Source organism: Poecilia mexicana, unplaced genomic scaffold (assembly GCF_051168715.1).
Source record: "Poecilia mexicana isolate PSO_F unplaced genomic scaffold, ASM5116871v1 scaffold_13, whole genome shotgun sequence".
In the NCBI taxonomy this organism is placed as follows: domain Eukaryota; kingdom Metazoa; phylum Chordata; class Actinopteri; order Cyprinodontiformes; family Poeciliidae; genus Poecilia; species Poecilia mexicana.
In genome coordinates, this window is record NW_028263382.1 from 16,773,117 (window position 1) to 16,791,992 (window position 18,876).

General features: G+C 37.6%; 1 protein-coding gene across 1 annotated transcript in view; it reads left to right on the plus strand.

Annotated features, from left to right (window-relative positions):
* Positions 1-1,899: 1,899 nt before the first annotated feature.
* The window catches only part of ankrd13b (ankyrin repeat domain 13B), a 46,654-nt gene continuing 29,677 nt past the window's right edge, over positions 1,900-18,876 (plus strand). Inside the window, exon 1 of the mRNA XM_088012118.1 lies at positions 1,900-2,007. Coding sequence (XP_087868244.1) covers positions 1,900-2,007 — 108 coding nt within the window. The remainder of the gene's footprint in view (positions 2,008-18,876) is intronic.

Genomic DNA, 18,876 nt, shown 5'->3' on the forward strand with positions numbered 1-18,876 from the left:
TTTTACTTGTGCCGCTCCCATTTACACACATGTATCGTATCTAGTTCTGCAGCCTGTCCATCAACAAAAGCAATCCTTGATGCATTCCAAACTCCACCTTGAACGCCTCTGTCACTCCTACAGCACACCTCACTACTGTCTTACAGCTCTGATACATGTCCTACATCACTCCAATCTCTCTGCCAGCCAGCCCAGGCTTTCTCATACAACACCACTGTAGATGACACATTTTCATACCCAGAAAGGTCAAGATGATTGGATTTGAAGTTGTGAAATGCTGCTTCAAAAAAGAGTAATGCCGTTTGGCTAGTGCTACTAGTGGGACTTTTGCCTTTGTTGAGGAACTCATGTGCTCATACTAGTTAGTTGGACAAAAGAGCAGCATTTGTCCAACTAACTAGTATGAGCACATGAGTTCCTCAACAAAGGCAAAATTCCCACTAGTAGCACTAGCCAAACGGCATTACTCTTTTTTGAAACATTAGTCAACAACTGGCTAAAACTATTCTGGTCTAAACAATAAATTGATTACAGGAAAATGTAAAATTTGTTTCCAGGAAAAAATACGGGGATGTGTTTTTCTATCCTATGCCTACTATGCTGTTGAGAGAAGGCTGGAACAGAGTCTACAGAATAGGAAGTTTTGTCTGATAACTTTATACCAACATCTTACCATTACCAGCTGCTGGTATGCTCTTACTGATTATCTTCTTATATTTTTAGGGTGCTAATTTAAGGGTCACTGGGAAACTTGAGGGCAGATTTAATTAAACTTCTAAGTTGGGGTTTTCTATCAGCTGATTTACTAGTTAAACATTGTCTTTGATTCACTCCAATCTACTCATGGACAAGTGTATCTACTAGTATTTGTATGCTTTGCCTTTTCTTGAAGGACTGCTGTTCTCACCAAAGAGTCAATATTTTGCAAAGGAAAATCACGTAGTGCTCCAAAAATATTTAACTGAGCAAGCATCTTACTAGTGAAGTGTACAAGAATAATGTCTATCATCAAGAACTATTATATACACCAACGGCTTGCCAAAACGTATCCAACATCCATGGGAGGACAGGGCGGGTCGATCCTGTCATTCCTAGCGTGGGCTGGATGAACCCCTAACCCCACAGGCATCAGGTTGCCCCAAATAAAAAGTATAAGATGGAAACTGCCTAGTACGATTGAGACTAAATATTTTATAAGCCTATAGCTGTCTATAGTCCTGTTTTGTCATCCATACGTTCAAAACAGACTCACTAATCCACACATGTGACATCATTACTATATAAAACACACTAACTATCGCGTTTTTGCTGTTTTTAGTTAAATGAAAAGTGCAGCACATTCACAAACAATAATACAAAAAAATGGGCAACAATGAGTTGTGCATTTAATTTTTAAAAACGGGCAATTTGTGATTTTAATTTCTTGTTATAGTCCTTTAGTCATGTGTTTTACTCACATCCCCGACAGCGGATTGGCTGAGTGTGAGCACATTTTTTTTTTATTGCGGCTTGTCAGTGCATCTTTCTCAGTCACCACCACCGGATGGGAGGAGAGGCGGAGGATAGATGTGTTAGAGGAGGAAGAGGAGAGAGAAAGGCAAAGGAGTGGAGGAACGAGTCGAGAAGAACTCAAGGTGTATTATTTGAATCTGCTGAGACAATCAAGACAGGAGTGTTATCCTTTTTCCACTATCTTGACATATTATTGAAAATTTCACTTTATTTCAAGGCGAGTGAGTGTCGGTTCGTTTACTCCTGACGCGTAAGGTTACACGCCTTTGGGCATCACCGTCGATGAAGGATGGTGGGCACGACTATGTAGGGGTAATTTCACCACAAAGTATTTTTGCGAACTGCCGAGGAATAAACAAAGAGGAGGGGGCAAACTATGATCCGAGGATGATTTCTGCAAAGAAAACTCTGGAGGAGAGTCGTTATCCTGTCCACTATCTGGTGTGGCACAACAAGCACCGTCAGCTGGAGAAGGAGCTGGCAACCAGCGAGCAGGTAAGACCGAGAAGAGCGATCAAAGCCCTCCTCTTCTACCTCTCAGACATGGCCCTGTTTCAATATTCTCTTCCCTATGTATCATTCTACATTGCTGTGAAGGGGTGGTGGTTTCCACGCCAGTCGTGGAGCGTTTCGCGTGAGGAACCTGGCCAATATTAGCGCAGTTAATTATTATCAGTAGGGTGGAGGGAGACACTTGTGGACTTTGTGAAAATGGAATTCATTCAATGTTCCGATATGCAATAGATGTCAATACATGCCACGAAGGCTACTGATGTTTGAAAAAATTATCCACCCTGCTTGTCTTTTTTTAAAATGCAGAAGTTGCATCTCGACTTTTTTTTTTTATTTTTTATTTTTTTCCTCCCCAGCACCTTGCAAATTCAGAGTGGCGCGGGATGGTGTTCCTCTGTGTAAATGGGGTGTGTGGGTGTGTGTATGTCACAGTCAGTGGCTCTTTATTTGTGTGCATAAAAGCAGCATTATTGCCGTGTCTACTCCAAACTGTGCAGGCTCTCCACCTTCCCACCAGCATCCAGACCACTGGTGAGTGGGTGAAACAATGCAGATGCTGATGGATAATGTGGGCGAACAGTTGCCAGCCAGCACAACACATATGAGCAATAAAATGCCATAAAATAGAACATTTATTTCCCTATGTGTGGCTTACTGTTATTCTCCTTGGAGTCGATAAGCAGAGCACGGCAGATATAAGAATTACACTATTTTGGTTGTGAGAGCCAGAGGGAGGCTAATCAAGAGCACACTTGCTTGGGATTTTTTATTTTTTCCAAATGCACTAAAGCACTGACCTATTACACATGAGATGCGCTGCAGGTTTTTAGGGCTCAGCATTACGAAGACAGGACAACACACTTCATCACGTGTTCAGGTGGATTTACCCACACACTTATGCAGGCTTGCCTATGTCTGCACACTTTTTTTATTTCACCTTTTCTGCTCAAAATCCTATACCAAGAAGCTTCTTCATTTACACCACAGCTGCTTGAAACTATGATGAATATGTAACTCTGTTGCTTAAGATTACAGTCACAGTGACTAAGGAAAACATTTGGAGTTCATGTCTATATCAAACAGATTTTTTGAAAAAGCATAGAATGCCTGGCAGACGACTGACTGAAATCTCTAATGTAGAAGTTGGTGCTAGAAAAGATTTTGTTGAGTGAAATATGTTTTGTACCAGTTCCTGTTGATTCACCAAGAAACGTGCACTGACTATGAAAACACACACACGTGTAACGAAGCAGGAATTTCTAGGAGGATTTCACTAATGACAAAGTTTTGAAAAAGGTAGACTGAGAAAAAAATTGCATTTGATTTTTTTTTTTTTATTGAATTTCTTTGAAATATTCAGCTCACTATGAGAAAACAGCACCTTAGAAGACCAGGGCGGGTGCTCTTGAATGCTATTTATGACAGATCCACATGGAACCTAGAAGATTTTTTTATTTCTAACCAATGCATCTTGGACCTGAAACCATTATCACAAGGGTTTGTCATTGTATGTCAGACTTACAATTTTTCTTTTTGCCATACTTTTCTTTTCTTATTCGTGAAGTTTGATAATATTCCATATATGTCCTGAAACAGAAGTCGCCAACAGGTCCATTAAATTACATTTAAGTAGCAGCTTCCGTGGTTATGATGGATGCAGAACCTCTTCATAGAAAGGCAGCTCCATCATAACGGAAGTCCATGTAAATACTTTATATGGTCTTTAATAATTACTGTATGTACACCTTAGTTGGAGAATGGCTGCGCACAACACTGCAGGGTTCTTTGTTCAGTTTTTAATGAAGGTGAAGATAATCTTTGATGATGGATGAAAGATAACAGCGTGCTTGTTCTGGAGAAAGTTCTTCAAGGACAACTGCTCAGAAGGCAGACAGCTGGTCGAGTCAGATTGTACTCAATGTTTGGGGCTTTGATTACAGAGGGTACGGGGGAAAAAAACAGGAGTAGGGTGTGGCTGAGGATTGACCTGCGTAAAACAGTTTTTCCAAATATTATTTTGTTTTATTACAATCCAAACAGGATAAATCACTTTTTTTTTTAAATATGTGGTTCTAAATTTAACTTGTAACTGATTTAGGTCAAACCAACCTGAAAGGGCCTTTAATCCACCTTTCACACTTAGATGTGACAACCTCACAATTTTCCACTGAAAGAGGTAGGAAGATCAAATGCAAACACAATGGACAAAACACGCACGGCAGATGCTGTGACTTCTGTTTCATTTCATGACTTCACACTCACACCTTTGTACAGAGTTCTAGGTTTCTGCTTTGTTTCTTCATTTACACTCCCTGATGAATAACATAATTTGAATGTGCATTAATGCTTATCAGATCCAAATGTCACTTGGTGGTCACATAAAAATTACATTGGAAACGACGAAAGATAAGATTTTTGCATAAATATTTGGAATTTCGTTCTACATTGTGAAAGTAGCCTGAGATAATAACTCCTTAGCAACATCTTTGGATCCACCTGGACATACGTGGTGCTGAATGCTAACATTATTCTATCCAGGCAACAAGGTATGTCTGTTGTAAAATCTGTAATTTGATGCTGTGGTAGGTGTCAGCGCTAATACCCAAATGAGCGAATGAATAGGGGGGGACTGTAAAACGGTTGGTTACCATGGAGCCTGAACGAAAGTTGATAAAGTATCCGTGACCTTTAAATAGAATTAAATTCTTTCTGCTAGCATTTTCTTTTTAAAGGGATGCAACTTCATTGATATCCACCAAACAAGACATTCGTTCATTATGTAATTTTAATGAATATCAAACTTCAGAAATCATGTTCCTGTAAAAGTAATTCTAAGCTACAGGTTTACAATAATATCTTAATGGATTTCGTGATAATTGTTAGTTAAAGGGAGATATGGTACTCTTGTATATAAATTGGCAGTTAATGGATTTTATCAACTTGAAAGCATTTTTCTTTTGAACTTTTGCGTTCGCACACCTTCTGGACTAAACCTTGTGTGTCAAACTATTTGTGTCCTGGTATATACGTTCCTTTCTCTTCATTGTATTGTATTTTTCTTTACTATTAATGTGCTTAGAAATGACTGTATATGGTATTAAATTAGATAGACAACAAAGTTGGAAGGTTTTGGTACTGTAAATCAATAAAAGACAGGTTCATATTGTGCTGGATCTAAAACTTTATGAAGCTACTTTGTTTTTAAAATACTTTCTGATTTTAGTTGCTACTACTACTGACATAAAGCACTAGAAAACTGGTTAGGAAAACATGATTACTCTCATTAATAAAACCATTCTACGGGAACAAGCTGTAAAGTTGCCATGCGATGGACTGGTGACCTGTCCAGGATGCACCTCACCTCTTACTTGATGACCCCTGGAGCACCCCTCCCACCTCCCAAGGGTAAATATGTTTAGATAATGGATGAAAAGTTGTAGCGTGCAGAGCTTCATGTCTGTCAACACCAGAACATTTATGTTTTGAGGTCATTGTGAGATCCAATTATTTAAATAAAAGAACTTCAAGTATGCGGTTCTAGGTTCTGCCAACCCCCCATCATAGAATCATAACCAACCATAATATAAATGTATCTTCATAAATTTGCAGTTATTGTTCCACAGGTGTAGTATTTTTGGGAAAAGTGTTTTCAGTAAAGCCAATTGAGTGAGCTAAGAACTGTGACAGTCCGTTTTGCTGCTGCATGGAAATCTAAGAATACCTTTGCAGTGAAAGCTACAGGCTGTGGTGTGGGGCAGTGGCTTTCAGTAAATCTAACAAAGAAGTATTCATTATATGCTTTCTCTAAATTTTCATAATGAGATGCCATAATTCCAAGTAATGTTTTATATATATATGTGGGTTATTACTGAAGTAAAACTTTAATTGGTTAGATTATTCATTACAATGAAAGGCATCCGAGGTAATTGGCGAACCGCCATGGTAATTTACTGAACTGAATGGTAAAAGTCGCAGTTTCAAGCTCCTTTTGTAAAACGGTAGCTTGTATTTTTGTTTTTAAAGTAACTTAAAAAAAAACAAAAAACTGCCCAGACAATATTTCAACACCAAAACAGAAAACGTGTAGAAAGTCTCAAGAGATTTTGTTCTTTGTTTTTGTTTAGTTTTTTGGGGTGATGATTTTTTATTTATTTATTTTTTTTCATGTCAGCTCCTGACCATCCCAACTCCTGAGGCTCATAATTAGCTGTTTCCATCTTCTCATCAGTTATGAGCAGCTAGCAATATGCTCCCCACATCATGTTTCATGGGGACTGTTTGGAACGACACAAGAAAATCCAGACTACTGCATATTAAAATGTAAAAACTGCTAAAGATGTCTTTTTCTCAATCTTGGTAATTCCCTCTATTCAGTAAGGTACTAGGCTGTGTGACAAAGCAGGTTGTGAATGAAAGCTTTGTCTCTTTTCGCCACCCTGTTTTCTCTGTTTGACTTTCTACATCAGGTTGTGTATTCACATTTGCATTGCCATTTTAACTGTGAAATAGAAAGAGTTCTTTTGCATGTTTAAACATTTCACATGCATTAAAAGCTCATAGGTGAGACTAAGCATAAGATTACTATATAGCAAACATCAGATTTTAGAAATCATCGATTATTTATGTACTTTTCAGTTACATTCAGTTACATTTACATTCAGTTACATTCAGTTGCTGAAATGATCTGGGACAGTAAACATAACACAGCCCAAACCCAAGCTTTTGCCTTTGAAAAAAAAAAAAAAAACCTTGGAAAACCACACACAGATACTGGCAGATGCAAAGTAGTGTTTTGGATAACTGGCACGTCATTGGCTTATTTCAATTTAAATACAGTTTTACAATACAAGGAAACAAATTTAGTCATAGTAAACTCCATGACCTGGAATAGAAATGAAAAGGGGAATATGAGACTGGTACTACAATAATGTTTAGTAAATATAAATTATTATATGCCCAAATACATAAATCAGGACAATATGTCCTTTCTCAAAGTTTGACTGACGCTTAGTTGACCTTTCAGGCTGTAATTAACCAGGACACTGCATGACATGGATTGAGCTAGCCAGACTTAGATTCCCATGTTTAGATTTAGAAATCTCCAACCATACTAATATGGGCCACCGACCTACATTTCACAGTAACCTACTATGTTTGTTACCAAGGAGGTCAACTGGATGAAACACAAACATTGGGATGGCTCGACTACATTCATGTTTATCTCCATCTGCAGCAATTTCCACATTCATTAGTGAAGTTGTGTCAAAACTATCAAGTTGTTAAAAAAATATGCTCAAACTTGTTAAGAAATCACTAGCAACTTTTATGTTACCTCTAACGGTTCCTTTAAGATAAGAGAAAAAAAAAAGAAGTAATATGGGAAGCACTAAATTAAATGAGTTAATCAATTAGTCTCAATTAAGAACCAATTAATCGGTCATTTATCTCACTTTTGCTTTTACCCTCCAGAAAACATTACTATCACACATTTTAAAGACCAGGTGTTTAATGCTATTTTTTTTTTTTTTTTACTTTAAGTCAGAGATAAGAATATATCCTTCAAAGACAATGAGAAAATCACCATGAGCTGACCATTGAATCAAAGTTTAAATCTAATTTTAAAGTTTAATGATTACAGTGAGAAATAAATCCTTAACATATCAAGGAAATATGTAAAAGGAATGTCACATGAAAGTGGCCATTTTATTCATGTTAAATTGATCTGCAGCAACAAACTAAGCAAAACAAAATATAAAAATTGGTCAGATTTTCTTTGATTAACTGTGAGTTTTGCTTCCTGTGTTGAGGTTCTGGCTTTGTCATCTTTCTGGCTTTGTCTCAGAAAGAGGGTACTAAGTACTGCCAGTTTTGATCAAATCAAATTGAAATATCAGATATACTGTGACTAAAACATTTAGAATCTTATTCTACATTCTGTTAGTGGGAAAACGGAGGGCTCATCCCGTCACTTGACATACTTTCCAAACTAAAGTAAGTTTTTGACCCACTTTTAGGGAGAGGAAAGGCAGATGTTATGAACCGCTCTGACACAAAAACAGAGAGACCGGAGAGAGGAACAGATCAAGTGCATCAATTTATTATAATGACAGAGTGTGCCTTGATAGCGCCCATGACATCACATTATACAGCACGCATTAAGATGTCACTTTACAGTCGTATTCTGACAAGCTAAGCTATGAAGGCAATAATGTGTAGCTGTTTCATCATAGTTCTTCTTCTCTGATAGCTTTGGTGGCTCTCAGTTGATAACAAACAATGAACTAAGCATGGTTGCATGGCTCTCTGGGTAAAAAGTAATATACACATCTCTCTGTTTCAGAACTTCATCTCCAAGATCTACTTAGATGATGACTCTATATTCATTTCCATTTGCCACTTTCATGTATATGAAATATCCAGCTGTGTTTCTGATTGTTTGATTTGAAAAGCTTAGTGACTCGATGCTGTGACTATCAGCTTATACTTTGTTTCATGCAAAACATGAACATGTCATTCAGAAGAGTAAAATTATTGATTATATTTGGCACTAAATCCGAGCTCGTAAAAAAACTGTGTTTGAGACCATTCAACCTTGTGTCCAGTTGGGAAAAGATATAATTGAACCGTCCTCTCTGAGGTGGAAACACGATTAATATTTAAATAACCTAAATATTTTTTGACCTTTTATCAAAAACAAACAACTTAATATTTGGGCACGTGTAGTGCTCTGTGATGTACTGGAAACTTGTCCAAGGTGTACCTGTCATTGGGTGAGACTTAGAAGGGTCAACCATTCAATGACCTTCAAAAAAGTTAAAAGCATTTGGCAAATCCTAACAATACACTGGACATCAAGGATTACATTCTACTTCAGTCATGACTCACACAAGTAGTTAGATTAAGTTGAAAGTCACTGTCAGCAAAAACAGTAGCCCTTATGAATGAGAACATTTGTATACGTTGGGAATAGAAAAAGCTTTTATTAGCTGGTAATTAGCCTATCATCGGCAGAGGTAGGGTCTGCTGACAGCTGCTTTTCAGAAATCAAAAGCAGCTTTTGCCGTATGGTCTGTTGCTCCATAAAGGCTGGTGTTCCTTTAGTTTCCAAAGTATGTCTTTGTATTCTTCATGAGCAACCAGCACTGTGCTGCCACAGGTGGGACAGGGGGAGTGCAAAACACAGTTTGAAAAAACTTAGATCACCATTTGCTGTGTATCTCACAAAAAAAAAATGCAATACTGTCAAAATTATATGATGGAAAACATAAATAAAATCGTAACCTTTTAAAACCTTGGTATATCATGTTACCAGAAACATAACTATGCTTATTTTTTTCTTCTTATTTTCTTCCATAAGAGGAAGAAAATAAGAGGAGTATAGTGCTGGTTTTATAGTGTTGACAGGAAATGACAGTGTGCAAAACATTTCACACTGGATTTTCTGAGCTCAGCCTTATAAAATCTTATTGTGACTCCTGTCCTGTTGCACTTGAAGATACTAGACTGTTCAACTTGTTGCTGCAGCAGAATCATGTCAGACAGGTCAGAGAAAACTATTGATTCAACATTATAATGGACAGAAAGTTGTGGGTGTTAATGATCTTATTCACACAAGAGAATACGAAGATGAGGATGAGAAGAGAGCTGTGGATGTCCTCATGGCTGGACAAAAGATGATTAGACTAGACATCAGTCCCGGCAGCAGCCATATTGTACAATTTTACCAGAAAATTTCAGAGTTTTCTTTAAATTTGCCCTAGGTTGTTTTTGTTTAGAGCACTTGGTGGGTCTGTCATGTTTAATAGCCATAGATTTAAGCTTATGACCAGATTTGTTTGTTTTTCTAAAAACAAACAAAAAACTAAACTAGGTTTTTTATCTACGTCATAGCAAGATTTCCTTGAAGACATTTTCTTACCTGATGACAATGCTACCATTTCAATAGGCTCAAAATATAAAGAGTGACTTAAGGATTAGCTGCTAGAAACTGGTAACAAGTAACAGTGTTATTTAATATATATTTAAAAAAAATATTTGATGAAACAAAATTTATTTATCTTGCCAAGATAAATAAATTTTATTATCTAAGGTTTTCTTTCAGGTGAAGGAGATCTAACAGCACTTGGGAAGGGATCAACATCTACCACACAAATTAGTGTAAATCATCGAACAGCAATGTCTGTCCACCTTTTTTGTGTTCAGTCTCTATGGTAACCAGGAGTTGTACTTGTCAGTGGGTTGCAGTAGACTCTAATCATCTTGTGGCCTCTGGGATGTGCTTACAGAAACTTCACACACGTATTTAACCTGCCAGTCATCAACAAGACACCTTAGAGAAAGTCGTATTTTTAACCTAACATGACAAACCCATTATCATATTGGATAGTAGGTGGTGTTTAGACTGTGTTGAGTGCTTGACTTTTGATTTAGCTAAGTAAACAAGTGAGATCTGAAACAGTAATACATGTCTGCAGTCTGAACAAAAACTGGTAGCAGGAGGAATGGAATATTAAATACAGTCACACAGTTAAGCACAGAGAAAATATATACAACCAGGAAGGAAGGAAAACAAACTGTGGAGTTTGTTTTCACAGTTTGCTTTCCTGTGAAGTGAGGGAGAGGATAACATATTTAGCAAGTGAGAAGAAATGAATTCCAAGAAGTGAAGAGGGAACAGACAAACTAAACCAGGGAGTGATGGAAAAAAGTTTAAAGTTATACATAATATAGACTGGAGAAAAGACAGAATGTGTAGAGGAAGTAACAACGGTCCCTCAGTCATGAGCAGAGTCTGTTTTTGATCTAGAAATAGAACCATCTAATTGATTGAGAACAGGACTATTTGAGTGGCGTTGGTCTGTCTAAGGGCAAAGGCAGGAAATGACATGAAGTTTTCTCAAGTGTTGTTTCCTGCCCGCGTCTCTGTTTGACCCCCGTCTCTACCCTTCACTCTGTATACCTTAATTATGACATCTTCAGCATGAAGCCGATGTCAGATCAGCACTATAAAATCCCTCTCCGTGCTGCTGGCTCAAGGGAACAGGGCCGTGATTTAGCCTTACATTTTCATTGCTTTCACTCCAGTCCTGAACGACTCTGTCAATCACTTGAGTTCTGCATGCACCTGTCTTCAAACATCTCCACTTTCTGTCCTCTGTCTCTATGTGACATGTATTTAGTTTTTCTTATGGTTTCCCCCCCCAACTCTTCCTATCCATCGTTTTCTTGCAAGGACCCATTCATCCGTCCCCACTTGTCTTTTTTGCTCCTCACTTCGATGCAATCTCAGTCAGATTTCAGCACAGCAAAGCAAGGATGCTATCGCATGAGAGCTTGAACAGAGCAGATTTTGTCACCAGTATTTTTTAACACAAAAAAAAAATCTAATTTATAAAAAAACAATAATCAGCCATGGGATTTAAGCATTTAAAGGTACAGGACTTGAGGTCAGAGCCTCATCTCTGTGAACTTTTCCTGGTGTACTCTACTTTGGTGCCTGTTTTTTGTTAGATAAGACAACACAGACATAAGACTTTATTTGGACTTGCAGCTGCTGCTCAGCATAGGCGCACGTGTCCTAATATAAACTGAGATCAAACTTTGAGCTGCTCAGGAGACAGTTTGGCTTATCTTCAGGAAGGGAAACTTAACAAGACCGGTGTGCAGAATCCGGTTCCTTCTATCCATGAGTCTCTGTTCCCCCTCAAAGTAGCATGCGTTTGTATTTAGCTACCTTGTGTCACCTTTTGATGCAAATACAGCAACAAGTCTTTTTGAGCATGTATGTACCTGACTTGCACATAAATATACTAAAATATTAGTTGTGTGTTTTTTCTTTTGTTTTTTTTTTTTCCAAGTATGTAAATCTGAAGGAGGCTTGTTGTAGAGCATCTGCTCATATCAAAAGAAATCAGAGGTTCAGGATCAGGATGCCTATAGGAGCATATGTGGAAGATAATGGATAGATGAAGTTTTATAAAATGGCTTGTTGGGCATAATATTTTATACCAGTTCAGACTTTTTTGTTATGTTCTTGTAAAAGAATCAGTTTAGAAATGAACTTAGAGGTCTTTAATTTTGGGGGTAGTTGTGGAGTTTGGAACATTACCTGATAGAAATGATGATGAAAGATTACAAGGAAGAAAAAAAAGGAGGCGATGTAAGCATTTTCTTGTCATTGGTACAAAAAACTGTCAGGTTTCTGTAGTTGAGTTTCTTCACATCCAAACGTGATGATGGAGGTTTTACCGAAAGGCGGTAAGATGTTTGAGGGCTTCATTTGGCTCTGGGGCACTACACACTACCGCCATGTCAAGTTTTCATTTAATATCCATCCACTACCGTTTCATACCATCCTACTTTAATTTCTAACCCATCAAGAAACCATTTCACACCCATGCACTTAATGAGTAATGAGCAACAAGTAATTTAATGTAATTTCATCTATCCCACGTGACGCTTTATCTCCTGCAGATGTAGGAGATGGATAGCAGCTACTTCTCTTATTACTGCATCAGATTTTTAATTAGGCATTGGGAAAGAAGTATGTTAGCTGTCAGCTGCTTCTGCTATACAGCTGGATTCAGATGAATTGCCACGGGGACACAAAACAAAAACAACACTTACAGTAGACTATGAGAAGATTAAAGAAAATTGTTTTAAAAAGGAACGACAAGTACAGGCTGATAGATGCTTGTTTTAAAAATGTCCAAAGTCCAAAACATCCAGCTAATCTTAAAGGTGATTTCGTTCAATACTGCTGTATTGTCATTTGCGATGCTTGATTTCAAACATCCTGAATTTAGTGAATCCAGTAGCTTTGTATGTTGCGATATCCTATCACAAAGATTTGAAAACGTTGAGCACCATATTGAACTAAGAAAAGCATCAAATCTTAAAATAAATAAAAGGTAAACACAACCTCCTTTTACTAAAAACTATTCAAGCCCAAAAAGTAATAGATTTTAACACATATTTCAGTAACAATGCAGTGCCAAATCTTTTATGGAAAGATTAGTGACTAGTTTTGGTTTTGATAATGTTTTATAGCTGATGCCGAGTCCATTCACCCTTTTACCAAGAGATACTTACATTTTGTAGCAACGTGTTGCCTTTTCATCTCAACTTACTTACATTTGTAGTAAACAAACCACTTCATGCCCACGAACTTCTCTTAATCAGTTCACGAATGTTAATGGTTGAAGGTATTGATGATAAATAGCCATAGTGAATTATTAAATCTTATATATAATTTCATTTTAATTATGTTATTTTAAAAAGAGTTTATGTTACTCTGTATTTCCTTTGAAAAAGTGAAAAGTCTGTACTACCAATTGCATTCATTGCAACAAATGTCCAATTATTCGCAATAATAGAACATCTTGGTAAAATTTAAACAATTACATCTGCCAGACTTGTGAAATATGCCAGGCACAACTGTAAGAAAAACTTTTCACTCAAGGATTCAATGGATGGTTGGTACAAAAGGTCCAGTGAAAGACAGTTTGATTGTGTTCAGGAAAAAAGATTTGGATTTGAAGTGATAGAACATGAAGTAACTGCAAGGGTGTGAAATGAAGAACAGCAGTAACATTATCTCTTAAAAAGTAACCTTTCTGGTACATTTTACATTTTAATGTTGACAGTGTCATGGGAGACACTGAATTAAACTTAAAAGACTCACTAGGTTTTATTGGTTTCATTGCGCATTTAATAATCAAATCTTATAGAAATGATGTGAGCTTCAACCCCAAAACCTTACGCAAAAACATCTTTACATTTTTAAGTACATTTTCTTTGTTCTCTATAACTTGCACTCTTTCATTTTTTTTTTTTTTTTTAGTTTTATGAATTCTACAAAAATGTGATTCCTGATATTTTCCGCCAGCTTAAATTCAGCCGAAGGCAATGTCTGCAGCGTATACATGTTAAAACAGGCAAGCAGTTTTCAAAAGTGTTATTGAATATAGAAGACAAATCAATACTGTGACATTTCTAAACATGTGAATTCGTCGAGCAGCCTCCCTCCTCGTGTTCAAGGGGAAATGCTAATTGTGTTGTTACCACCCATTTAAGCTTCGGGAGGCTCTTGAACTTGACAAGTCGGAAGCAGACTGTCCTAGAAAAGGATGACCCTTTGATTTCATTATCAGCCAAGGCTCACTGCAGCTGTGTCTTTCCGGATCATTTGTTTTTTTTTATCTAATTCATCTCATTGACAAGCACAGAGAAGGCAACAGCTATGCTGTTTACCTTAAAGAGGCTACGTTATGTAATTAAACACATAATCCACCTGCACTATTTAAATGAACTGTTTATGCTATGAGAGTCAGCCTTCCATGGTTTTATGTACGCACTAAACAGGTGTCAGCACCCTTCAGATAACCACCGTCTTCCTCCTCGCTCCCGCTGCCGTTCCGCCGGGTCAATCCGCATCGTAGCGGCGTCTTCATCCTTCTCTCCACTTCTCTTTTTATCTCGCCATCTGTCTGTTGAGCTGTCAGCCTCAACTGGCTCTGATGCTAAACAGATGAAGTGCGGTGAGAAACAGAAACATTAAATATGCCGCAATGTAGGTCAGTGTTTTCACTTGATGGTTTGGTCTTTCTTTTTGTTCCTCCACTGTTTTCATTCTCGGGCCTCGAATGCCTTTGTGCGAGCGGAGATGCACTGCGGCTGTGTTGAGTTGAATGTCAGACGTTTCGAGAGGTTTTGTTCTTCGCTCTGTTCTCCCTCAGTCATTGTTGACGTAGGTTTAGCACTGTCCTTTTCATCTAAAAGCAGTGATTAGCATTTAACTGCAGTCCAGCGTTTGTCTACCTCCCATCAGGATGGCTATCAAGAGGTGAAAAGGAAGGCAGGAGAAAGAGGAACAAGTTATTTTTATAGCACCACCCCCCTGATGGGTCTCTTATGCGCCCCATGCACAAACATTTGGGAAGGCTGCTGCGTGTATAAGCACATTTTTTACATACATGTGTGTTGTGTTTTTTTTTATGAAAGATTGATGTCGGCCTAAGTACCTGCCAAGCTGCATCAGGCGCACCACGCGCTGAGCGGGAGAGAGGAGGGAGAGAACCGAGGCGGGAGGAGGAGAAGGAGCAGATGCCACAGATAGAGATGCCTATCAATAATGCAACCCCCAGTGAGCTCACAATTGGAGGAGGGCAGGAACAAATGAGGCAGAGAGAGGGACCATTGATGAAGAAATAAGGAGTTGATTTGGATACTTCTCCAAGATGATGTGGGCTATGGAAAAAGAGTCAAATTATGTAACTGTGGAAAAAGTAGAGAAAGCAAAGCAAGAATGAAGAGTGGATGAATGGTGAGATTAGGGATAAGGATGACAGAAAATAAGTATAAAGACATAGCTAAAAAAAAAATCCCTGAAACAAAAATTATACATAAAATGAATATGATTAATAATAATAATCCCGATGTCTTCTGCTGGCCTAAATCACTCATTGATGTTTGCTCCTAAATATACGGGTCCCTCTGCTACCATTGGCATTTCTGGAGGAGATGTGTAAAAAAGCTTTAAAATAAAAGGCAGCTGATGATCCCAAGATGCACCTCTTTGCTGCATTTCTCCAAACGTGAGCTTTGGATATATTTTCTTTGTACCCCTGTTACCATCTTCCTTCTGCTGTAAATATGGAAAAGGGGCTACTTTTGTAAAGGAATTTTCTGACCAGCACAAAACTGACCTGCTTGTCTGATATGTTTTTGTCTTGTTTTTGTTTTGTTAAGAATGGCTAAGGGTGACTGGCTTCTGTCATGCCGTAGCTTCAGTACGTTGCAAGATTTAGTACAACTCTTGAACTTTTTAGTCATTTCTTCGCATTAAAACCACAAGAAGTTTAACACTTGGCAATTATTAATGCATGGGTCCAATATTCACCTTTTCAAAACATGCCATCGTTTTCCTTCTACCTCATAATGATTCTTTGTCTTGGTCTGTTATACAGAATCTCAGTGACTTACACAGAAATCTGAACTTCAAGGCATGCTGGTACTTTTTCAGGCATTTATACCCGTGGGATAGAGTTAACCATGGAAGCCTAATTTAATGATCACAGCAGCAAAAATTAATCAAAAATAAAAATTAAATTGATTCCAATAAGGGTGCCACCAGAAATTTTGATAAAACAATAATTTTTATGTTTTTTTGACACTTTTTCATCTGACACAATGGATGTACAAAGAAATTGTAACACATAAAGATAAAAGTTGCATTTTCAGGATTTTTACACATATATTCAAGGGGTGTCAATAAGCCTTGAGAGTGATTTATTTCTAATTTATTCTGTACTGTAAAGGTATTGGCAGTCAGACCACTCAAATTGTAATAACACACCACAGAACGCCAATAAAGGCATTACCAGAACAGTGTAAACCAGACTAAACGCTCTTTATTTGATAAATAGTCTGCTTCTCATTGGAATCCTGGAAATTGCGTCAGCACTCCCTCGGTAGAAGGAAGCCAAAGTGAGCCAAAACCACTCCGTCTGCAGCCCTGAGACTCTGGCCTGGAGAGATGTTCACACATCACTAGTTTTAATTTGTCTAATCGAACCTGTGGAAATACAAAAGACTCACGGGTGAAAAAACTGGCACATGATTTACATCTATTCTTTTGCCTTACATTGGTTTGAGCAAAATGCCAGTATGAAATTTAACACTGCTTCACTGTTCTGTTGCTTGATTGCACCCAGCCTTTAATTACCAAAGAAAAAAAATGCAGGTTTCAAAAGATAATATTAATGAATAAGAGAAAAAGCTTTTGACACAACAGGGACTACATGACTCTGACCACATGACCTCAATCAGATTTCTTTTCAGACTTTGACTTGGAATTTCCAACACCTATATACTATCATTATCTTTGTTAATTTTTCTTAAGCCATTCAGAACTCGCTACGTTACAACCAGTACTCTGATTATTAAAAGCTTTATTTTCAAGAAGGAGAATTGTATCTCTGATTCTGGATTTAACAAGGAGCCATAGAAGAGAGGGTAAAAACTGAGAATATATCTATTTAATTTTTTTCTGAATTCTTGCCGCAGTGTTCTGGCTACGCAGAAAACTTTTTTTTGCACTTTCTTATTATAAAGTATTACAAAAGCGCAGCCCTGAAGTAACAAATGCATGAACTCATTTTTCTTAATCACTCGGGACAGAATATTTCTAATTTTGGCAATATTGTGGAGGTGAAAAAAGGATGCATTAGAAACCTGTTTAATATGGGGTTTAAATAACACGACCTTTTCAAAAATGACACCTGGTTGTTTTTTTGTTTTTTTTTTACTTTATTTCTGGAGCCCAAATAAACACCATCAAAAACAAGCGACTGACTAAGCAGTTTGTGTTTTATAGGCTCCCGTCTTGTCTGAATTTAAAAGCAGAACATTCAAAGTCATTCTGGTTTTTATGTCTTAAAGTCTACCTAACTGATTGGATTCATCAAGATTTATGCATAAATGTAACTCAGTATTTTCAGTGTAGCACTGTAAATTTATCCTATGCTGTCTAATCATTTTACCCGTTGAAAGCGTAGATATAACAAAGAGATTTATCTCTTCACAGATGATAATTTTTCACTATCGTTGCTGGTGTTCTGTGGTGTATTATTACAATCTATCTATGTGATAAGAGATTTTCTACGGGATACTCGTGTGTGTTTGTTAGAGGAACCCTTTTTTCATCATATAATCTGAGTGACTAGTATATTGTTGTCCATTCTTACCGTTTACCTGGTTATTGTTTAAGCCTTCAACATTTTTTTCTTTCTAGACGACTAAAACTAACTGCATCTAATAATGAGGATGTTTAATTTTCATTCTGCCAGAGCCAGAAACTCACGTGACTTCCTGGAAACATAAAAGAAAATTGTTTCATCTCTTACAGCAAGTCATAAAATCTGCAGTAAAACAAAGTCTGGACACCCTGTTGTCTCACTGCTATAACTTATTAAGACAGGGCTGAGATAAGGTTATTTGTTCCATCTTATCTTTATATGGCAAGTTAGAATGTGGGACATTATTGACCAAGTGATCGATTTACTCTCTGCGTGAAATATGTTAGAAACGCCTCTCTGTCAGTCTGTGGTACACACTGCTACCCCCAGCTTTATATTTAACTTGGGAAGCCGTGAATTAGTTTTACAAATCCAAAGCAGATATTCTGCTTTACTCTGTGAAAGTAGTTTATCCTCACACACAGTCAATTTTACTGGTGAGTGGAAACTAAGAGATTACCTGGAATGACATCATGTTTCCACTTTGAAACCTGAATCGCACAAGTGAAAAGGGGCCAGCGAAACGCTGTCTGTGTGTGTGTGTGTGTGTGTGTGCGTGTGCGTGTGTGTGCGTGTGTATGTGTGTGTGTGTGTGTGTGTGTGTGTTTGTTTAAAAGAAACAGAAAGAGAAGACTGTCGACAGAGTGCACGGCCCATTAGTTGTAAACATCTGTATTGCCTCCTGAGAATTCCTATCTTGTTAATGTGAGAGGAGGAGAGTTCTTCATCATGATTTAATGAACTGCATGTTCTGTTTTTCAACTAAACATTGTTCCCATCTGAATGAGTTATTATGACAGTATGTCTGCAGGTCAGGGTGTAGAGCTGGAAAAAACCTTTCCTTTTAGTTGGCTTAAGTGATCCTTCTGAGTCATTTTGTCTTGCCTGCCTAAAGTGCCAAAAACCAGAGGAACTAAAAACTGCAGATCATTAAATGGCCACCGGGGGCAGACTACAAAACACCGGGTGGCCCTCCTTTCCTCAATCAGGCTACGAAATACTTGGTAATTGATATATTGTTAAGCTTGTGGTGATAGGAATAAATAAATCTGTG